This window comes from Dipodomys spectabilis, unplaced genomic scaffold (assembly GCF_019054845.1).
Source record: "Dipodomys spectabilis isolate Male_0828 unplaced genomic scaffold, ASM1905484v1 ptg000147l, whole genome shotgun sequence".
Classification (NCBI taxonomy): domain Eukaryota; kingdom Metazoa; phylum Chordata; class Mammalia; order Rodentia; family Heteromyidae; genus Dipodomys; species Dipodomys spectabilis.
In genome coordinates, this window is record NW_024870824.1 from 5,267,366 (window position 1) to 5,290,784 (window position 23,419).

At 42.3% G+C, this 23,419-nt stretch overlaps 1 protein-coding gene across 1 annotated transcript; it reads right to left on the reverse strand.

The window, feature by feature from the left end:
• Positions 1-2,381: 2,381 nt before the first annotated feature.
• Positions 2,382-23,004, reverse strand: Nme5 (NME/NM23 family member 5). Its single transcript, XM_042692203.1, has 6 exons — positions 22,979-23,004; positions 22,450-22,620; positions 11,379-11,584; positions 7,541-7,641; positions 5,485-5,603; positions 2,382-2,491 (listed from the first exon to the last, which is right to left on the reverse strand). The coding sequence occupies exons 2-6, from the start codon at positions 22,576-22,578 to the stop codon at positions 2,411-2,413; spliced, it is 636 nt and encodes a 211-aa protein (XP_042548137.1). The 5' UTR covers positions 22,579-22,620; positions 22,979-23,004; the 3' UTR covers positions 2,382-2,410.
• Positions 23,005-23,419: the final 415 nt, after the last annotated feature.

Below are 23,419 nucleotides of genomic sequence, written 5' to 3' on the forward strand. Positions count from 1 at the left end.
AACAGAAAAAGACAGAAGTAGCTCTGTGGTTCAAGTGGTAGAATGCTAGTCTTGAGCAAGAAGCAGCTCTGGGACAGTACCCAGGCCATGAGGTCAAGCCCAAGGACTGGCAAAAAAAAAAAAAAAAGGACAGGGCCTTTAGATATCACTCCAGATCTAAACATTTTTAAGTTTAGTTTAGTTTAGTTTTTGTTTTTTGTCTGGAGACATCTAGTTGTGTAATCCTGGCTAGCTTCAACCTCACAATCCTCCTGTCTTAGCCTCTTGAGGACTGGGAATGCAGTGGTACAGAACCACTCTTAGCTCCAGATCTAAAGAACCACTTAAATTTTGGTTTAGTGTTAAGTTTCAAGAAAGCTACATGCTTGCTTGCTTTGGCTTTTTTGGAGTCCTAGGCACAGGAATTAAATAGAGTGATTTATCTTAGTTATAAGAATAACTACACTATTATTCAGTGTGAGAAAAATTCATGAGTGTTTCAATACTTAAAATTCAACAATGAGGGCCTAGCACTATAATACTAACTATGATTTTGTGTTGTAGGACAGACTTCTGTACTTTGAGTATCCTAGGGAGTAAACAGGAATGTAGTCTTATCCATTCCCTATTAATCTGATACTACGCTTTTCAGTTCCTGTTTTATGAAATGATAACAAATATGTCCAAAATAAGAGAATTCTGTGATTGTCTATATTATTTTTCTGTCTGTATTATTTCCATCTATCCCACCGGCAAAATATATTTTATTTACTGCCAGTACTAGGGGATTTGAACTCAAAACCTCATACTTGCTTAGTTTTTTCCACCTCAAAGTTAGCATTCTACAACACCTCCACTTCAGGTTTTTGCTAGATAATTGGAGATAAGAGTCTCTGAAGCCAAGGGCTAGTGGCTCACACCTTTAATCCTAGCTACTCTTAAGACTGAGATCTGAGGATCAGTTTGAAGCTAGCCTGGGTAGGAAACTCTGTGAGACTCTTTTTTTTTTTGGGGGGGGGGGGGTTCCGGTCGTGGGGCCTGAACTCTGGGCCTGGGCGCTGTCCCTCAGCAATTCAGCTCAAGGCTAGCGCTCTACCACTTGAGCCACAGCGCCACTTCCGGCTTTTTTCTTTTTACTTATGTGGTGCTGAGGAATTGAGGAGGAGGAGGAGGAGGAGGAGGAAGGGGAGGAGGAAGAAGAAGAAGTAGTAGTAGTGGTGGTAGTGGTGGAGAAAGAAGAAAAAAAGGAAGAGGAGGAGGAGGAAAAAAAACTAAACTTTCATGTCTTCGAGCTAAAGGAATAAGGTTCTAAGCCAGTCTTGGTGGACAAAACCAAAATACTCTTTTCTCAAATTAGCCAGCAAAGCGCAGAACTGGTAGTTACTAGACACTATGTTGAAAATGAACTATACGACTTGTGAATGGGATGGGAGGGAAAAAAACTGGGAGTGAGGGAAGTGGCAATATTGTCCAAAAAGAAATGTACTCTTTACCTGACTTATGTAACTATAAGTCCTCTGTATATCACCTTTATAATAATAATTTAATTTTTTTAAAAGACAAAATTGAAGGCATGGCTCAAGTAGTAGAGCACCAGCCATGAGTGAAAAAAAGTCAAGCCAAATTTGAGGCATTGAGTACAAGCCCCAGTATTGCTCACTCCCTCAAAAAAAAATCTATGGGGGGAGCTGGGTAGTTGGCTCAGTGGTAGAGTGCTTGCCTCACATCCATGAGGCCCTGGGTTCGATTCCTCAGCATCACAGAAGCAGAAAAAGCCAGAAGTGGCACTGTGGCTCAAGTGGTAGAGCACTAACTAGCCTTGAGCTGAAGAGCTGTGGGACAGCACCCAGGCCCAGAGTTCAGGCCCCATGACCAGCAAAAATAAATAAATAAATAAATCTATCGGGGCTGGGAAGGTGGCTCAGTGGTAGAGTGCTTGCCTCGCATCCATGAGGCCCTGGGTTCAATACCTCTAGCACCACATAAGCAGAAAAAGCCGGAAGTGGTGCTGTGGCAAAAGTGGTAGAGTGTTAGCCTTGAGCTGAAGAGCTGAGGGACAGAGCCTAGGCCCAGAGTTCAAGCCCCATGACTGACAAAAAAAAAAATTTATCAAAGGAGGGGGTTAATAATGCTTGATAGGAAAAGGACCTGCTCGTGTAACTGTAACCCCTCTGTACAGTCTTTACAATAAAAAATATATATTAAGAAAAAAATCTATCAATATCTTGCATAATATATCTTCTATTACTCATGGTTATCATCATTCAAATCATATCCTAGTCTTGTATTACCTTAAATAATGTTCTTTGCTGCATATTCTTTAACATTTATTTTTAAGAAATGATTTATTTCACATGTAGCTGCTCAAACCCAAGGTCTCTTTACTAAGTAGCTGCAAAGACTTTTGCAGGGTGAAGGCTCCTGGTGGATTTTAAGGTTCTTCTGTGATTAGATAGTGGCAAAGCTTAGGTTTGTTGGGATTATTCTTCAGCAGCCAATCAGCCAGCCACATCTGTGGGAGAGAAAAACCTCTTAAGTTAATAAACATTTACTTGAGACTCTTCTGGAGAATTGGGCAGATACCTGTGCTTTGATACTACTGACAATTCTTTTCATCCAGGCATGCAGTTCCACACCATAGAGACAAAAACCAGAAAGAGAAGGAATATATTCCTAGAGGTTCTCTTGACCCTGACATTTACATTGATACAATTGGGGTTTCTGGGGGAGTACCAAATGAATTTAAAGCCAGAAATAAAATGACAATAGTATTCCAGTTTTGGTGGGTCAATAAAAATGTTGATTAATTATTTTCACTATAATCGGCAACTATACCAGAAACACAACCAAGGAAATAGCTAAACAATTGGACACTAACAGTCACATGGCCTGAAAAGAAAAAACCACCCAAAACAAAACAGGCTAATATTAGATCTGATACTGACAGAAAAAGGAGAGGTCTGTGTAGTAACTGGAGCACAATGTTGTACATTTATACCTGACACCATCACCCCAGGTGGGACCATAACTAAGGCATTGCAAAGCCTGCCCATGGTGGCTAATGGGTCAGCCAAAAAATTGAGGGAAAGATGAATACCTTCACCTACTTTAAGGAACAGTGGTTTGGAAGGTGGAAAGAAGTTATGACATCTATCTTGACATCATTTGTAGAATACTAGACTGCCTCAGTACTAGACTGATTGAGCAGTCACCCTTACCCTATTAGCAGTGATGCCTTCCTCCTGAGACATGGCATCTAAGTCATGTACTCCTCACAGAAATTGAAGAAAAGAATGAGAATGTAGGGGCTGGGAAGGTGGCTCAGTGGTAGAGTGCTTGCCTAGCATGCATGAGGCCCTGGGTTCGATTCCTCAGCATCACATAAACAAAAAAAGTCAGAAGTAGTGCTGTGGTTCAAGTGGTAGAGTGCTATCCTTGAGCTGAAGATCAGCTGAGGGACAGTGCCCAGGCCCAGCGTTCAGGTCCCATAACCAACCAAAAAAAATTATTTAAAAAAAAAAAAAGAATGAGAATGTAAACTGGGTGCTGGTGGCTCATGTTTGTATATTCTAGCTACTCAGGAGGCTGAGATCTGAGGATCACAGTTCAAAGTCAGCCCAGGCAGGGAAGTCCGTGAGACATTTATCTCCAATTAACCACCAGAAAACTGGAAATGAAGCTGTATCTCAAAGTGGTAGATGTAAGCCTTGACTTAGATGCCATGTCTCAGGAGGAAGGCATCACTGCTAATAGGGTAAGGGTGACTGCTCAATCAGAGACAGCACCCAGGCCCTGAGTTCGAGACCCACAACTGACAAAAGAAAAAGAAAAAAGAAAAAAAAACAAAAATGAGAATGTATGAAGAGGGGAATTGTGAGAAAAAGCAATCTTTTCTATCAAAACAAAATGTCCATCTTGTAACAAGTCACCATTCTGTACTGATATTTCCTGGCACTGATTTTTCCTGGAATTTACTTGCTTCTTTTTCCTTTCTTTTTTTTTTTTTTTGTAGGTTGTAGGGCTTGTACTCAGGGCCTAGGTTCTGTCCCTGAGCTCTTCAGCTCAAGGTTAGCACTCTACCACTGGTGAGCCACAGAGCCATTTCCAGTTTTCTGGTGGTTAATTGAAGATAAGAGTCTCACGAACTTTCCTGCCTGGGCTGGCTTTGAACAGTGATCCTCAGATCTCAGCCTCCTGAGTAGCTAGGATTACAGGTGTGAGCCACTGGCACCTGATTTACTTGCTTCTTGACTTCAAACTATACCAGTTGTGTTGTTTTTCATTAGTCAGCTATGTAAAGGGTATGTTACTAACAGAGTTGAATAGAACTTTTTTAAGTGGAAACTTTTTCACTGGTGGTTGAAGTGCTTTCTAACTTCCTTGTATTACCCCTTCACCCTAGTAACAAATTGTTACTAGGATATAAGCCTGACTCCTTGATAACCAGAGACAGCTTGGGTTGGGATAAAGACCAAGCAGAGAGACTGGGAATGTGGCTCAGTGGTAGAGCGCTTGCCTAGCATGCATGAAGCCCTGGGTTCAATTCCTCAGCACCACATAAACAGAAAAAGCCAGAAGTGATTCTGTGACTCAAATGTTAGAGTGCTAACCTTGAGCAGAAGCTCAGGGACAACATCCAGGCCCTAAGTTCAACCCCCAGGACTGGCAAACAAATTGTAGGCAGAATGGCTCAAGTGGTTTGAGTTCAACCCCAAGGACTGGCAAACGAATTGTAGGCAGAATGGCTCAAGTGGTTGAACACCTTCCTAGGAAACATGGAGATCCTGAGCGCAGATCACAGTAACACCAATATGTGTATGTGTGTATGTATATATATACATGTATGTATAATATATACAAAAAACCTATAACAAAAATGACTATTCGTAAGCCGGGTACTGGTGACTCATGCCTACCATCCTAGATACTCAGGAGTCTGAGATCTGAGGATCACAGTTCAAAGCCAGCCTGGGCAGGAAAGTCCTTAAGACTCTTTTTTTTTTTTTGGGTCCAGTCGTGGGGCCTGAACTCTGCTATTTATTGTGATAGTTTTTAAAACCTTAACATTAAGGAACTGGGTTTGTAGCTCAGTAGTAGACCAATTGCTTAGCATATTCAAAGCTGCCAGTTTGAACCCCATATATATGTATGTGTATATATATGTACATGTATGTATGGACATACATAAAATACATATATTTATATAAATGGATATAAAGGTTTTACATATAAACAGGATAAAGCAATATTCTTTTTTTTTGGGGGGGGGGGGTACGGTCATGGGGCCTGAACTCTGGGCCTGGGCGCTGTCCCTCAGCTCTTCAACTCAAGGCTAGTGCTCTACCACTTGAGCCACAGCGCCACTTCCGGCTTTTTCCTTTTTGCTTATGTGGTGCTGAGGAATCGAACCCAGGGCCTCATGCATGCAAGGCAAGTGCTCTACCACTGAGCCACCTTCCCAGCCCTAAAGCAATATTCTTTAATGTCAATAAAAAGAATACTTACAAAAGGATCCTCTGGTTTTTGCTTGCAAAGTTCTGTGAGTCCTTCAAGCAGAGTTGGTGTTACATATAAATTTAAATAGTCCTTAGCAACTTGTCCAACTGGAATGGGCTCAATAATCACTGAAATTATAAACATATTCTCTTTAAAAAAGTGATTAAACAGACACTAAAAAATGTTAAAACATTATACAAATATTGAAGAATTTCTCCTCCCCCATTCTCTCTTTCTCTGTTTTATTGGTGCTAGTCCTGGGGATTCAACTCAGTGCCTGGTGCTCTCTTGTCCTGAGCTTTCTTGTTCAAGCTGAATATGCTACCACTTGACCCACAGCTCCATTTCTGTGTTTTTTGGTGGTTAATTGGAGATAAAGAGTATCTCAAGTTTCTATGCTAGTGTGGCTTCAAACTGTGATCCTCAGATCTCTACTTCCTGAATAACTAGATATAATAGGTGTATAGATTAATATCTACTGGTACCTAGCTAAAAAGAATTTCTAATACCATGAGAAGCACTCATTTTTATATATTTATATATATGTTTTATATTTAAGCATAAATATATATACATATAAACATATATGTTTTATATATTTTAAAAAATTCATTAAGGCTAGGCACTAGTGGCACATACCTATAATCCTAGCAACTAAAGAGGCTGAGATCTGCAGATTACGGTTCAAAGCCAGGCCTGGCAGGAAAGTCAACAAGATGTTAATTAATCACTAAAAAGCTGGAAATGGAGCTATATAGCTCAAGTGGTAAGAGTGCTAGCCTTGAGCACAAAAGTTCAGGAACAGCGCCTAGGCCCTGAGTTCAAGCCCCAGAACTGGCGCACACACACACACACACACCCTCTTATGGAGGCATTAGTTACACATAATAAAATTCATTTTATTACACATAATAAAATACATTTTAGTCAGGCACCAGTGGCTCTCACAGAAGCAGAGTCCTGGAGGGCCTCAGAAGCTAGCTGGGACACAAAAGTCTGTGAGTCTCCAAAATACCCAGCAAAAAGCCAGGCTGGAGGTGTGGCCAGCTGAATAAGCACAAAGCCCTGGGTTCAAACCCTAATACCATACACACACACACACACACACAAAATCACAACATAGAAGAACAATTTTACATATACCTAACAACAACAAAAAAAGAAGAGCCAGGCACCTGTGGCTCATGCTTGTAATCCTAGCTACTCAGAAGGCTGAGATCCAAGAATCATGGTTCGAAGCCAGCCTGGGCAGAAAAGTCTCTTATCTCCATTAACTACTCAAAAACTGGAAGTGACACTGTGGCTCAAAGTGGGTAGAGTGCTAGCCTTGAGCAAAAGAGCTCAGAGACAGTGCCCAGAACCTGAGTTCAAAACCCACAGCTGACAAAAAATAAAGAAAGTAGTTAAATTCTCCAAAATTTTCCTATGGGACACATATATTTCTTATTTTATGCTGGTCATGGGGCTTAAACACAGATGTCCCTTTTGTGCTAGCACTCTACACTTCAGTCACAGCTCCAGTTCTGGCATTTTGGTGCTAATTGGAGATAAGAGTCTCATAGACTCGTTCACAGGCTGTTTTCAAAATGAGATTCTCATGAGCTAGGATTACAGATGTGAGCCATTGGCAAGCATATTTATAAGGAAAACTTTGAAATTTTCACCCATGACTTCAAGTTTCTGTGTAAATACCACATGAAAATATGATAAAATACATTGAAGAAAAATTCTTATCTTGCTTCTCAGCCCACATCTTCCAAAAAAAGAAAAGTAAACAAGTTGGGCCCAGGTAGATCACACTTCTAATCCTAGCTACTCAGGAGACTGAGATCTGAGAACCTCAGTTCAAAGCCAGCAGGGACAGGAATGTCTGTGAGAGAGACTCTTATCTCCAATTAATCATCAAAAAGTCTGGAAGTGAAGCTATAGCTCAAGTGGTAGACTACTAGTCTTGAGCAAAGAAGCTCAAGGTCTTGAGTTCAAAGCCAGAATTGGCACCAAAAAAAGCCCCAAAAAAGTAAACAATTAAGAGATAAAGTTGAGAAATTAGTTGTCTATAACTCACCTTCAGGAAACATAAAACGAATTTCCCTTTCTGCAGCAGCAAAGTCATTACTCCCATGAAGTGCATTCCTTAAGTCATCCGTGCCATAAATTGCCCTTAAACTAAAAGTAAATTAGAGATGATTATTTACTCTAATATCCTTCCCTTATTTCATATGAAAGTATTCTACTTAGATATTTTATAAAAATATTACTATATTTCGCTGTGACATTTCCACATGTATACAATGTGTATTTCAATCAATCCCCCCCTTCATCACCCAATCTCTCTTTCAATTTCAGTAGGTTTATTGTTTTTTTGTTTGTTTTTGTTTGTTTTTATTTTCTGTGGTTGTGGGGCTTGAACTCTGGGCCTAGGCACTGTCCCTCAGCTCTTCAGCTCAAGACAAGCGCTCGGGGCTGGGAAGGTGGCTCAGTGGTAGAGCGCTTGCCTTGCATGCTTGAGGCCCTGGGTTCGATTCCCCAGCACCACATAAGCAAAAAGAAAAAAGTCAGAAGTGCGCTGTGGCTCAAGTGGTAGAGCACTAGCCTTGAGCGGAAGAGCTGAGGGATAATGCCCACGCCCAGAGTTCAGGCCCCACAACTGGACCCAAAAAAAAAAAAAAAAAAGACAAGCGCTCTACCACTTGAGCCAGAGTCACTTCAGGTTTTATGGTATTTATATTGGAGATAAGAGTTTCGAGGGGGCTGGGAAGGTGGCTCAGTGGTAGAGTGCTTGCCTTGCATACATGAGACCCTGGCTTGGATTCCTCAGCACCACATAAGCAGAAAAAGCCAAAAGTGGCACTGTGGCTCAAGTCATAGAGTGCTAGCCTTGAGCTAAAGAGCTCAGAGACAGCACCCAGGCCCAGAGTTCAGGCCCTAGGACTGGCAAAAAAAAAAAAAAAAAAGCAAGAAAGAAAGAAAGATGAAAAGAAAGAAAAAATTGAGTCTCAAGGACTTTCCTGCCCAGACTGGTTTTGAACTTCGATCCTCAGATCTCAGCCTCCTGAGTAGCTAGGATTCCAGGCTTGAGTCACCTGCACCCCGCTTATTGTTCTATTTTTATACATGCAAACAAACTACCTCTACTATATTCATCTTCACTCACCCTCTTCAATTCTTTTTTTTTCCCTAGGTGTGGGGTTTGAACTCATGACCTAGGTTCTGTCCCTGAGCTCTTTTGCTCAAGGCTCATGCTCTACTACCCACTTTGAGCCGAAGCTCCACTTCCAGTTTTTCAGGGATTAATTGGAGATAAGAGGCTAGGAGTCTCACAGGAATTTTCTGCCCCCACTGGCTTTGTACCCCAATCCTCAGATCTCAGCCTCCAGAGTAGCTAGGATTATAGGTGAGCCTTCAGTACCCAGCTTCTCTTCAATCTATTTTAAACTTAAGCTTGCATCTACCTAGATGAAGTTCAAATACATTTAAATCTTAAAGAGGGAACTGTTGGGAAAATGAATTCTCTAGATGGAAAAGTGGTATTTTGTGACAAGTAAAAAAAGCAATGTAAATTCAATCAGTAAATTCATGTCCCCCCCCCCCCTTTTTTTTTTTTTTGCCAGTCCTGGGGCTTGAACTCAGGGCCAATCACTGTCCCTGAGCTTCATTTGCTCAGGGCTAGCACTCTACCACTTGAACCATAGCACCACTTCCAGCTTTTTCTGTTTATGTAGTACTGATGAATCAAACCCAGAGCTTCATGCATGCTAGGCAAAAGCACTCTACCACTAAGCCACATTCCCAGTCCATGTCCTTGTTTTTATAGAACTTGGATTCCTGCTCCTGCCTCACCAATATTCTTTAATGTGGACAGTTAAATTCAGAGCTTCCTACTTGGTAGACAGCTTCCTACTTGAGCCACACCTCTGGCCCTTTTTGCTCTAGTTACTTTAGAGATAGTGTCTATGCTTTCTGCATAGCTGCAGTGACCAGTGTGTACCCTTACACTTAGCTTCTTGTATGCAGATTGAGGTCTCATGATCATTTTGCTTCCCAATCTGAACAGTTTGCCACTGATCTCAGCTTCTCCATAGCATGGACAAGAGGCATACCATGACACCTAATTATTGGTTGAGATGGGGGTCTCACGAACTTTTTTGCCCAGGGTGGCCTCAAAAATCCTAAATAGCTAGGATTGACATGTGAGCCACCAATCACCAGTGTGTGTATATGTGTGTGTGTCTGTCTGTCTGTGTGTCTGTGTCTGTGCCTATGTGTAAGGAGGCTTGAACTCAACCTCATGGTCTTACTCAGCTTTTCTGCTCAAACTTTCACTGACTTTTTGTTTACTAATTGGAGATTAGCAAGATTTGTTTTCCCTAGCTGGCTTTTAATCAGGATCCTCAGAGTTCAGCTAAGGTTACAGGTATGAACCAGTGATACCTGGCTTACCAATATTCTTTTTTTTTTTTTTTTAAGTCCTGGATTGAACTCAGGGCCTGGGCACTGTCCATGAGCTTCTTTTGCTCAAGACTAACACTCTTCTTGAGCCACAGCCCCACTTCAGGTTTTTTCTGTTTATGTGGTACTGAGGAATCAAACCCAGGGCTTCATGCATAGCTAGGTAAGCACCCTACCACCAAACCACATTCCCAGCCCTCCCAATATTCTACCAATATTTTTTTTTTATGGTCAGTCGTTTGAACTCTGGGCCTGAGTGCTGTCCCTCAGCTCTTCAGCTCAAGGCTAGCGCTCTACCACTTGAGCCACAGGGCCACTTCCAGCTTTTTTCTTTTTGCTTATGTGGTGCTGAGGAATCGAACCCAGGGCCTCAGGCATGCAAGGCAAGCGCTCTACCACTGAGCCAACTTCCCAGCCCTCCCAATATTAAAAATACCATCACAGTCAAGTTTGAGGCCAGCCTTGGCTGCATAGTAAGATTTTTGTCCCCCCGCCCCCCGAAAAAAATCCAGCTGGGTGCTGGTGGCTCACGCCTGTAATTCTAACTACTCAGGAGGCCAAGATCTGAGGATCATGGCTCAAAGCCAGTCCAAGCAGGAAAGTCTGTGAGACCTTTATCTCCAATTAACCACCAGAAAATCGAAGTGGCATTGTGGTTCAAGTGGTAGAATGCTTGTCTTGAGCTTAAGAGCTGGCCCAGAGTTCAAGCCCCACAACCAAAAGAGAAAAAAAAAAAAAAAAATTCCAGTTTCCCATGAAAAATTCTATTTTGTGAAAAAAGAAAAATTCTACTTTTTGGTGATTTAGTTCAAGAATTAGTAGTAAGTAATGGGGCTGGGAAGGTGGTTCAGTGGTAGAGCGCTCGCTTTGCATGCCTGAGGCCCTGGGTTCAATTCCCCAGCACCACATAAGCAAAAAGAAAAAAGCCGGAAGTGGCGCTATGGCTCCAGTGGTAGAGTGCTAGCCTTGAGCTGAAGAGCTGAGGGACAGCGCCCAGGCCCAGAGTTCAGGCCCCACGACCGGACCTCCCCCCCCCCAAAAAAAAAGAATTAGTAGTAAGGTTAATCAATCACACATCAGATGCGAGTATTAAGAAAGACATTGAAATGGTTAAAATGAAAAAGAAAAGCTTATTTAGGAAAAATTCCAAATTTAAAAAAATTTCAGGGGCTGGAAAGGTGGCTCAGTGGTAGAGTGCTTGCCTTGCATTCATGAGGCCCTGGGTTCAATTCCTCTAGCACCACATAAGCAGAAAAAGCCGGAAGTGAGGCTGAGGCTCAAGTAGTAAAGTGCTAGTCTACAGCTGAAGAGCTGAGGGACAGCACCCAGGCCCAGAGTTCAGGCCCCACCACCGACCAAAAAATTTTAAAAAATTAAAAATAAAAAAATTTTCAGAGTTGTTTTGTTTTCCATTTTCACACATAGTTTCCATCTCTCCACCCCAAGAAAATTACCTGTCTGGGTGTAACTCTTTAGCTATCAAACTATTAGCTGGTCCCAAAAGTTCTTTCCAGTAAGAAATGGCATTATATCTTGCTAGTATCATAGCAACAAGTGGTCCAGAACTCATGTAAGCTGTTAAATTTGGGAAAAACATTTTCCCATACTGTTCCACATAAAAGTTACTACAGTGTTCAGGGCTGAGATGTAGTTTTCTTCTCTATTAAAAATAAAAACAAACAAAAACAAAAAACAAAGTCAACAAAAGCACTTAAAGTGACAGTTCAATAAAACACCATGAAATTATTTATTTATTTATTTTTTTAGTGTCAGTACTGAGGCCTTAACTCAGGGCCTGGGGTCTATACCTTTGTTTTTGCTGCTTAATAAGAGTTTCAATGACTTTTCTGCCTGGCTGGCTTTGAACCATGATCTGACTCAGATCTCAGCTTCCTAAATAACTAGTATTACAGCACCCAACCCATGAAATCATTAATAACTTGAATTACCACCAGTCTGATAACAAATTCGGTTTATCTTTTCATTATGAACATATGTTGAAATAATAATAGGAATTAGTTAACCAACTTAAGAAAATATGCCAGTGGCTCACACCTGTAATCCTAGCTACTCAGGAGGCTGAGATGTGAGGATCATGGTTCAAAGCCAGTCTGGGCAGGAAAGTCCATGAGATTCTTTTTTTTTTTTTTTTCAGTCATGGGGCTTGAACTCTGGGCTTGGGCGCTATCCCTGTGCTCTTCAGCTCAAGGCGAGTGCTCTACTGCTTGAGCCACAGCACCACGACCGGCAAAAAAAAAAAAAAAGAAGAGTCTCACAGAATCGTTTAAATAGGGATACAGGTGTACCCATTGCAACAATGAGATGTACAAGTTGTTATGTTGAAAATGAACTTTACAACTTTGGTGGGGGCGGAGGAGGATTGGGGGGGAGGAGGATTGGGGGGGCAGGGGGAGGATGGAAAGGGATGGGAAGAGGAAACAAAGGAGGAGGCTTTGATAAGAAATGTACTCATAGCCCGGCGCTGGTGGCTCACACCTGTAATCCTAGCTACTCAGGAGGCTGAGATCTGAGGATCGTGGTTCAAAGCCAGCCCGGGCAGGAGAGACCGTGAGACTCCTATCTCCAATAAACCACCAGAAAACCGGAAGTGGCGCTGTAGCTCAAGTGGTAGAGCGCTAGCCTTGAGCTGAAGAGCTGAGGGACAGCGCCCAGGTCCAGAGTTCAAGCCCCATGACCGACCAAAAAAAAAAAAAAGAAATGTACTAATTATCTTGCCGATGTAATTGTGACCCCTCTGTACAGTATTTTCTTTTTTTTTTTTTTTTTTTTGTGTGTGGGGGGGGTCCGGTCGTGGGGCCTGAACTCTGGGCCTGGGCACTGTCCCTCAGCTCTTCAGCTCAAGGCTAGGCGCTCTACCACTTGAGCCACAGCGCCACTTCCGGCTTTTTTCATTTTGCTTATGTGGTGCTGAGGAATCGAACCTAGGGCCTCAGGCATGCAAGGCAAGCGCTCTACCACTGAGCCATCTTCTCAGCCCCTCTGTACAGTATTTTCACAATAATAAAAAATTTCCATCTTACTCATCCAGAGCCATTATCTAAGGGCCAGGAGTTGTTAAATGGCATGATAACATGCCTTCTCCCAGGTCAGAAAATATAAAGGATACAAGTGAGATCTTTGAAATCAGATTTTGAGTCTTTAATTCACATTTCCTTGTGGAAAGCAGGAAATGATTCTCTCCTTCTAATACTAAAATAAATCCCAAAGCATTCAACTTGGAAAAAAAAAAGAGTCTCACAGACTTTCCTGCCCCGGCTGGCTTTGAACCGTGATCCTCAGATCTCAGCCTCCTGAGTAGCTAGGATTACAGGCTTGAGCCACCGGCTCTTGCATTCTATGAGATTCTTATCTCCAATTAACCACCAGAAAACTGGAAGTGACGCTGTGACTCAAGTGGTAGAGCACTCACCTTGAGCTGAAGAGCTGGGGGACAGCGCCCAGGCCCAGAGTTCAAGCTCCACAATCAATCAAAAAAAATCTTCTACTTAGGGGCTGAGAATATGACTTAGTGGTAGAGTGCTTGCCTAGCATGCATAAAGCCCTGGGTTCATTTCCTCAATATCACATAAACAGAAAAGGCCAGATGTGGTGCTGTGGCTCAAGTGGTAGAGCACTAGCCCTGAGTACAGAAAGGCTCAGAGACAGAGCCCAGGCCCTGAGTTCAAACCCCAGGACCAGGAAAAAAAATCTACTTGTATGTAATGGCCTATACATGTAATCCCAGCACTTCAGAAGCTGAGGCAAGAGGATCACAAGTTCCAGAGGCTACATGATGAGACCTTGTTTAAAAAAAAAAAAAAAGAGGGAGAAGGGAGATGTTGGGAGCATAGCGCAAGTGGTAGAACACCTGCTTAGCAAGTATAAGGCTGTGATTTCAAACAGTACTATTAAAAACGGAAAAAGAAGAGAATGGAAGAGGAAAGGATTGAACTGAGGATCTGGCACATTCTAGGCAGGCACTCTAACAGTGAGCTAATACACTATTATTTACTTATTTATTGTTTTGCAGGTACTGGGGCTTGAAATCATGGACTTGAACTCTTACATGACTTTTACATGCACAGCTATTACTTGAACATGCCTCTACCTCCCCCTTTTACCTTCCTACCTTCTTTCTTTCCTTTCTTCCTTCCTCCCTCCTGCCCTTCCTATCTTCCTTCCTTCTTTTCCTTCCTTCCTTCACTTTTTCCCTCCCTCTTCTCTTTTCTTTCCTTTTTTCTTTTCCTTCTTTTCCCTTTCCTTCTTTTCTCTTTTCTTTCTTTCTTTCTTTCTTTCTTTCTTTCTTTCTCCTTCCTTCCTTCCTTTCCTTCCTTAGTGGTAGAGCGCTTGCCTTGAACTGAAGAGCTCAGGGACAGCGCCCAGGCCCAGAGTTCAAGCCCCACGACCGACCAAAAAAAAAAAAAGGTAGCAGAGCCCTTGGCACCTGGGCTCCCAGAGACCTTCCTTTCCTTCCTTTCTTTCTTTCTTTCTTTCTTTTCTTTTTTTTTTGGGGGGGGAGGGTCCAGTCGTGGTGCCTGAACTCTGGGCCTGGGGCGCTATCCCTCAGCTCTTCAGCTCAAGGCTAGCGCTCTACCACTTGAGCCACAGCGCCACTTCCAGCTTTTTTTCTTATTGCTTATGTGGTGCTGGGGAATCAAACCCAGGACCTCATGCATGCAAGGCAAGCGCTCTACCACTGAGCCACCTTCCCAGCCCTCTTTCTTTCTTTCTTTTCTCTTTCTTTCTTTCTTTTCTCTTTCTTTCTTTCTTTCTTTCTTTCTCTTTCTTTCTTTCCTTTCTTTCTTTCGCTGGTTCTGAGGGCCATTTGCTCAAGCCTAGTGCTCTATCACTTGAGCCATAGCTCTGCTTCTGGCTTTTTTTGGTGGTTAATTGAAGACAAGTCTCACACTTTCCTGCCCAGGCTGGCTTTGAACCATGATCCTCAGATCTCAGCCTCTTGAGTAGCTAGGATTACTGGTGTGAGCCACTAGTTTCTGGCCCAATTTTATATTTTAACAGACACATAGAAACATAAGAATTGGGGCTAGCAATATGGCTTAGTGGTAGAGTGATTGCCTAGCATGCATGAAGCCTTGGGTTCAATTCCTCAGGACCACATAAACAGAAAAATCTGGAAGTAGCACTGTAGCTCAAGTGGTAGAGTGCTAGTCTTGAGCACAGAGAAGCTCAAGGACAGTGCCCAGGCCCTGAGTTCAAGCCCCAGAATTAGCAAAAAGAAAAAAGAAACAAAAATTGTGCTTATGCCGAGCATTGGTGGCTCACGCCTAAATCCTAGCTACTCAGGAGGCTGAGATCTGAGGATCATGGTTCAAAGCCAGCCCAGGAAGGAAAATCTGTGAGACTCCTATCTCCAATAAACCACCAGAAAAGCAGAAGTGGTGCTGTGGCTCAAAAGTGGTAGAGCACTAGGCCTTGAGCTGAAGAGCTAAGGGACAGCACCCAGGTCCCGAATTCAAGCCCCATTGGTAACAAAAAAAAAAAATTGTACTTATAATTATATACTATATAATATTTAAATCAAGTTAAACATATCTTCTCAAATATTTGCAAAATACAAGATTTCTTTTCTTTTTTTTGTCAGCACTGGGATTTGAACTCAGGGTTTCCTATTTTCTAGACTTGAGCTATACCCCAGCCCTCATTCTTTTTTTTATGGCTGAACAGTATTCCATGAAGGTACCTGTATTACATTTTCTTTATCTAGTCATTAGTTCGGAGACACTTAGGTTTTTCCATTTCTTAGCTATTGTGAACAGTACTATAGTATGTATGGAGTTAGATGTTGTTTCAACATACTAATTTCATTCCTTTTGGATCTCACTATATATATAGTATTGGAATTGCTATATCAAATAATAGCTCTTTAAAAAATATTAAAAACCTTTCTATTAAAAACATTTTTTCAATACTAGGGTTTGAATTTGGGCCTCATCCTTGCGTAGCTTGCTTGTTCAACTAGTGCACTACCATACCTCCAGCCTGAGTTTTTCCAAAAGTCCAAATTGGACTTTTCCTAGGCTGGCTTCATTCAAACTACAGACCTCCAGATTTCAGCCTCCTCAGTAGCTAGAATTACAGACAGGAGTCACTAGAACTAACAAAAGCTATTTTTTTTTTCTCCAATATTGGGAGTTTAAAGTCAGGGCTTCATGAATGCTAGGCAGGTGTTCTACCACTTGAATCAAAAACCAAAGCTCTTTTTGCTTTGGTTGTTTTTCAGGTAGGGTCCTATGTTTTGTTTTTTTTTGCCTCAATTGTCCGAGACAATGATCCTCCTACTTACTTTTTCCTTGTAGCTGAGATGATATGCATGGCAGCATCTATCTCTTTTGTTGAGATGAGTTCCCACTAACTCTTTGCTTCCTGAGTAGCCAGGATTACATGTGTGAACCACCAGGACCCAAATGATTTATTAATTTTTGTCAGTCTTGGAACTTGAATGAAAGATGCTCTCAATTGTTTTTTTGTTGTTGTTGTTGTTTGGGTCCAGTCGTGGGGCCTGAACTCTGGGCCTGGGCGCTGTCCCTCAGCTCTTCAGCTCAAGGCTAGCGCTCTACCACTTGAGCCACAGCGCCACTTCCGGCTTTTTTCTTTTTTGCTTATGTGGTGCTGAGAAATCAAACCCAGGGCCTCATGCATGCAAGGCAAGTTCTCTACCACTGAGCCACCTTCCCACCTTTCTCCTCATCGTTGATAGTTAATTGGAGATAAGTTTCACATACCTTCTTGCCTGGCTAGGTGTTTTTTGTTTTGTTTTGTTTTTTGTCAGTTAGTCATGGGGCTTGAACTCTGGGCCTGGGTGCTGTCCCTGAGCTCTTCAAGCACTCTACCACTAGAGCCAGAGAGCCACTTCCGGTTTTCTGAGTGATTTATTGGACTTTCCTGCCTGGGGTTGGCTTCGAACCCTGATCCTCACATCTCAGCCTCCTGAGTAGCCAGATTACAGGGATGAGTCACTGGTGCCCAGTCTCGGGGTTGTATATATTTTGAGACAGGATCTCACTATGTTATAATACATGATGGCCTTGCATTTATAATCCTCTTGCCTCAATCTCCCAAGTGCTGAGTAATTGCTACTCTAGCTTCTCTACAAGTAAAGAAAACTGCCCTTCTGCAATCATGTTAGTTATGCAGTGTAAAAACATTAATGATTTAGCCTGGTGCCAAAGACTCACAACTGTAATCCTAGCCACTCAGGACTAGGACTGCTGTTCAAAGCCTGCCAGGCAGGAAAGTCTAAGAGACACTTATTTCCAATTAATCACCAAAAAAAAGCCAGAAGTAGAGCTGTGGCTCAAATGATAAAGAACTAGCCTTGAGCAAAAAACTGAGGAATTGCACCCAGGCCCTGAGTTCAAGCCCTAGGACCAGCACACATACTGTCCCTGAGCCTCTTTGTGCTCAAGGCTAGCACTCTCACTTGAGCCACACTACCACTGCTGGCTTTTTCTTAGCAGTTTATTGGAGATAAGACTCTCATGGACTTTTCTGCTCCGGCTGGCTTCAAACTGTGATCCTCAGATCTCTGCCTCTTAAGTAGCTAGGATTACAGGTGTGAGTCACCAACATCCAGCAATTAATCTTTAAAGTTGATAGTAAACTGCTGCTGACTACAATTTTATCAGGTGAAAAACTTTGAAATTAGGTTGATAAAGAGAAGCATATTGATAACATTTGGTATCTCAAATGTTATCAATAACAGAATTCTTAAAGTCTAACAAAGGAAAGACTGCCACCTATTGAAAAGATGCATAATTTTCCAGATAGTTTTCTTTTTCTTTTTTTTGGTCAGTCCTGGGGCTTGAACTCGGCTTGGACGCTGTCCCTCAGCTCTTTAGCTCAAGGCCAGCGCTCTACCACTTGAGCTACAGTGCCACTTCCGGTTTTCTGGTGGTTTATTGGAGATAGGAGTCTCACAGTCTCTCCTACCCGGGCTGGCTTTGATCCGAGATCCTCAGATCTCAGCCTCCTGAGTAGCTAGGATTACAGGCGTGAGCCACCAGCGCCCGGCTCAGATAGTTTTCTTTGGGACAAGAAAGCCTCAAGTTTGGGCTGGGAAGATGGCTCAGTGGTAGAGCGCTTGCCTTGCATGCATGAGGCCCTGGGTTCGATTCCTCAGCACCACATAAGAAAAAAGAAAAAAAGCCGAAAGTGGCACTGTGGCTTGAGCGCTAGCCTGGAGCTGAAGAGCTGAGGGTCAGCGCCCAGGCTCAGAGTTCAGGCTCCATGACTGGACCCAGAAAAAAAAAAAAAAAAAAGAAAGCCTCAAGTTTAATGGATTCCCAACTATAAAAAAAAACCTGTTTGGGGCTGGGAAGGTGGCTCAGTGGTAGAGTGCTTGCCTTGCATGCCTGAGGTTCGATTACTCAGCACCACATAAGCAAAAAGAAAAAAGCCAGAAGTGGAGCTGTGGCTCAAGTGGTAGAGCGCTAGCCTTGAGCTGAAGAGCTGAGGGACAGCGCCCAGGCCCAGAGTTCAGACCCCCATGACCTGACCCCCTCTCCAAAAAAAAGAAAAAACCTGTTTTACAAACATACAACACAAAAGGACAAGTATTATTTCACTTATATGAAATATCTGGAATGATCAAATTCCTAGAGACAAAAAGTAGAATAATGGTTACTAGGGGCTAACAAAGAGGAACACAGAATTCATTTTGAGGTGAAAAAGTTCTAGAGATGGATACTGGTGATACTGCACATAGAGATGAATGTATTTTAATAGTACTGAATTTTACTTTTAAGAATTATTAAAAATTTAACTGAGCACCAATGGTTCATACCTGTAATACCAGCTGCTCAGGAGGCTGAAATCTGAGGATCTTGGTACGAAGCCAGCTTGGGCAGACAAATCTTCTAGACTATTTCCAATTAACCCGCCAAAAATAGAGGAGGTGGCACTCAAGTAGCAGAGCTCCAGCCTTGAGTGAAAAGGGAAGGTACAGTATTCAGGGAATGAAAAGCCCAGTATTGGCAGGAGAAAAAAAATCTTTCTAATTCCAACACTCCACAGGTTAAGGCAAGAGGATTATGTATTTTGAGGTGAGCCCAAGTTACATAGTGGAACTCAGACTCAAAACAACAAACAAGTGAGCTAGTGCTGTGGCTTAAGTGGAAGGGTACCTGCCTAGAAAGCCACCCTGAGTTCAAACCCAAGTACTGCCAAAAGATTAAAAAGAAAAACTTGGGCTGGGAATGTGGCTTAGTGGTAGAGTGCTTGCCTAGCATGCATGAAGCCCTGGGCTTGATTCCTCAGTACATAAATAGAAAAGGCTGGAAATAGCAGGATGGCTCAAGTGGTAGCGTGCTAGCTTTGAGCAAAAGAAGCTCAGGGACAGTGCCCAGTCCCTGAGTTCAAACCCCAGGACTTGCAAAAAATAAATAAAAGGAAAAACTTTTTATCAGATAGCCCTCTGTATCTAATTTGAATGCTTCATTTGTTTCTAAAGTTAATGGGCAATTCCAAAGAAAAAAACATTTTTGTGAATATTAGCAAATATAAACATATTAACTATTATTGCAAAATGCTGCTTCATAGTAGGTTTTTCCCCCATAACAGGACAAAGATTTTTTTTTCTTTTTTATGCTGGTTCTGGGGCTTGAACTCAGGGCCAGGAGCTATCTCTCAACTTTATTTATTTATTTATTTATTTTGGGTCCGGTTGTGGGGCCTGAACTCTGGGCCTGGGCGCTGTCCCTCAGCTCTTCAGCTCAAGGCTAGCGCTCTACCACTTGAGCCACAGTGCCACTTTCGGCTTTTTTCTTTTTGCGTATGTGGTGCTGGGGAATTGAACCCAGGGCCTCAGGCCTTTGCAAGGCAAGCGCTCTACCACTGAGCTACCTTCCCAGCCCTCTCTCAACTTTATTACAAAAGACTAGCATTCTAACTTGAGCCACTGCTCCACTTCCACACTTCAGCTTTTTTTTTCTTCCCAGTCATAGAGCTTGAACTTTGGGCCTAGGCTCTGTCCCTGAGCTCTTTAGCTCAAGGCAAGCACTTTACCACTTGAGTACAACTCCATTTCCCATTTTCTGGTGGTTAATTAAAGAGTCTCATGGACTTTCCTGCCTCAGCTGACTTTGAATCGCAATCCTCAGATCTTAGCCTTCCTGAGTAACTAGGATTATAGGCGTGAGTCTCCAGTGCCCAGCAACTTGCAGCTTTTTTGGTGGTTAATTGGAGAAGTCTCATATAGTTTCCCTCAAGGGCCAGAGTTCAAGACCCAGGACTGACCGAAAAAAAAGAGTCTCACCAACTCTCCTGCCTGGGCTGTCTTTGAACTGCAGTCCTCAGATCTCAGCCTCCTAAGTAGCTAGGATTACAGGCCTGAGCCACTGGTGCTGGGCTGATTATCCATTTGTTCAGTCTATTTTTTTTTTTTTTTTGCCACTATCTTAAAAATCGTTATCTACCAACTCTACCACTTGAGCCACACTTACAGTTGAAGTATTCTATTATTTATTTATTTATTTATTTTTGTCATTCATGGGGCTTGAACTCTGGGCTTAGGGCACTGTCCCTGAGCTCTTCAGCTCAAGGTTAGTGTTCTACCACTTGAGCCACAGCGCCACTTCCAGTTTTCTGTTGCTTAACTGGAGATAAGAGTCTCACGGACTTTCCTGCCCAGGCTGGTTTTGAACCATAATATTCAGATCTCAGCCTCCTGAGCTAGGATTACAGGCATAAGCTACTAGTGCCAGGCTAAAGTATTCTATTTCTAAAACATTAAAGAGGCAAAATGATCTTGTACAAATATATGTAAGAAATTTAAATAAGGGGAATATAAAAAGGGATGATTAAGCCGGGTGCCAGCAGCTCAAGCCTATAATCCTAGCTACTCAGGAGGCTGAGATCTGAGGATCGCAGTTCAAAGCCAGCCTGGGCAGGAAAGTCGGAAAGCCTCTTTCTTATCTCCAATAAACCACTAGGAAGTGGTGCTGTGGCTCAAGTGGTAGAGCGCTGGCCTTGAGCTGAAGAGCGCAGGGACAGTGCCCTAAGCCCAGAGTTCAAGCCCTACGGCAGACCAAAAAAAAAAAGGGATGATTAAGCCAGGTCCTGGGAGATCTCATCTGTAATCCTAGCTACTCAGAAGGCTTAGATCTGAGAATCACAGTTCAAAGCCAGCCTAGGCACAAAATTCCATGAAATTTTTATTAAACAGCAAAAAGCTGGAAGTAGAGGTGTGGCTCAAGTGGCTGAACATCAGACTTAAATGAAAATCCAAGTGAGAATAAGAGGTCCTGAGTTAGACTCCTAGTACCAGCACACACACACACACACACACACACACACACACACACACACACACACACACACACTCGATTAAAATATTTAGTTTTCACTGGGCACTGGTGGCTCACACCTGTAATCCTAGCTACTCAGGAGGCTGAGATCTGAGGATTACAGTTCAAAACCATCAGGGTCAGGAAAGCCTGTGAGACTCATCTCCAATTAACCACCTGAAAACTAGAAGTGGAGCTGTGGCTTAATGTGGTAGAGCACTAGTCTTGAACAATAAAGCTCAAAAACACCACCTAGGCTCCGAATTCAAGCCTCACAACTGGCCAAAAATAAAATAAAATAAATTTAGTCCTGGGCTCAAGCAGTAGATAGTAGGTAAGTATGAAGCTCTGAGTTGAGGCCCCAGCACCAAAACAGTAAACAAAAAATTTAAAACCACCAAAATGGTGGGTTTTGTTTGAGACAAGCTCTTGCTATGTAGCCCAGGTTGGCCTCAAATTCCAAATCCTCCAGCCTCAGGTTCCAGGGTTTTAGGATTACAAGTCTATACCACCATGTTTAGCTTTATTCTTTTAAAAAAAGTTATAAAGTTTGAACTCAGGATCTCTAAACATTTATAATAATTGACACAATAGCCTGAATACCTTAGATAATCCAGTAAATGAACTGTGCATGAGACTATTACACAGAAATCAGAAAGAATGAGACAGATTCAGATGCACTTAACAATCGAATTGATTTGGTAAAGGGGTCAAGGACAACAAGAAGCTCTATACTATGACTGATTATTTTTTTGTAAATGTAAAATAACTCCTGGCAAAACACAAAGAATTAAATGGTTACTTACCTCTCTCTAGACAAGGATGGGAGAGAGCAGGGGAAAGAACAGGCTGCTGCTTCTCTATTCTTTTCAAGTGTGACAAAAGTTAACTATAGAGGTGGGAATATGGCTTAGTGGTATAGAGTGCTTGCCTAGCATGCATGAAGCCCTGGGTTCAATTGTTCAGTACCACATAAACAGAAAAAGCCAGAACTGGCATTGTGGCTCAAGTGGTAGAGTGTAAGCCTTGAACAAAAGAAGCTCAGAGGCAGTGCCCAGGCCCCAGGACTGACACCAAAAAAAAATTTTTTTTAAAAAATAACACAAGTTTAGAAAGTAAAGATAAATTTAAGGATTAACACTATGGATCTAAATGAGTAGGCACATTTACATTAACATAAAAAGGAGGACAAACAAAAATATTGGTCATACTCAAAAGTTACCTGAACAATGGTGAATCCAGATCTGAGAATAATATCTTGTATCTCCTCCTCTTTGTCAACAATATCTGGTTTGATGATGGCCAGAGTTTTTTCTACATATATTTGAGGTGGGGGCATTGATAGCTCCATTTTGGCTTTTCTGGTACAATTTAAGTTTCTTGACAGGTATCACTGCAATGACATGGGTTTCCGCCATCCCAAATTCAATGTAATTGTGATTAAATGCTAGTATTGGTTTTATTTATAGAAAAAAATATAGACAACAAATACAGATCAATCTATATGGATATATGCTTTCACTGAGGCAAGGAGGATCAAGGTATGAAAGTCTGAGACAACTGTAGCAATTCTAGCCACTACAGGGTGGGGTGGGGAAGGTAGGGAGTTGGGGGAAGGGGGGGGGGGGCGTGACCCAGCAGGCTGCTTTAGTAAAAATCCTCAGCCCTAGAGATTACTTTTGTAAAGGTAAGGCATGACTAGAAGGCAAGATTAGCACTGGCTAGTCTGGACCCTCTGAATACAAACTCACCGAGGTGCAACCAGCCCTCCAGTGTGTTCACAATCTGTTGCTAGGAGATTTGAAGCCCATTTCCTACGGTGGCTGCACAGGGCCAATCCTAGTAAGACTTTTTGCAATCTCTAGCCTAGCTGTTTAAACCAAAGCAGGAAGTCACCACAAGCTGTTTTTATTATCTTGTGAAACTTAGAGCCCTAGACATTTTCCAACAGATTCCTCATAATTTTATCTTCTCTCATTTGAAGAATACTTGAATTATCATCATTTGGATAAGACAAATTGTAGCCGTCTCCTTCACTTCACCCTATCATCTTCCACATAATACATGAAAAATGACTTGTCAAATTTCATGCTTGTTTCACCACATGATTCTGTCCCTTTAGTCCCAGCTTCTGTAATCAGTAAAAAGCTATCTTTGGAGATCCTGGTGACATACTTCTGTAGCCTCTAATT

What these genes read in the sequence shown, in the direction of transcription:
- Nme5 (XM_042692203.1), bottom strand. Translation starts at nt 22,578, where the DNA reads ATGGAGCTATCAATGCCCCCACCTCAAATATATGTAGAAAAAACTCTG. An exon ending in CTGGATTCACCATTGTTCAG is followed by an intron (nt 11,585 to 22,449) that starts GTAACTTTTGAG and finishes TATTTTTAATAG; the next exon opens with AGAAGAAAACTACATCTCAG. An exon ending in AAAAACCAGAGGATCCTTTT is followed by an intron (nt 2,492 to 5,484) that starts GTAAGTATTCTT and finishes TCTCTCCCACAG; the next exon opens with ATGTGGCTGGCTGATTGGCT.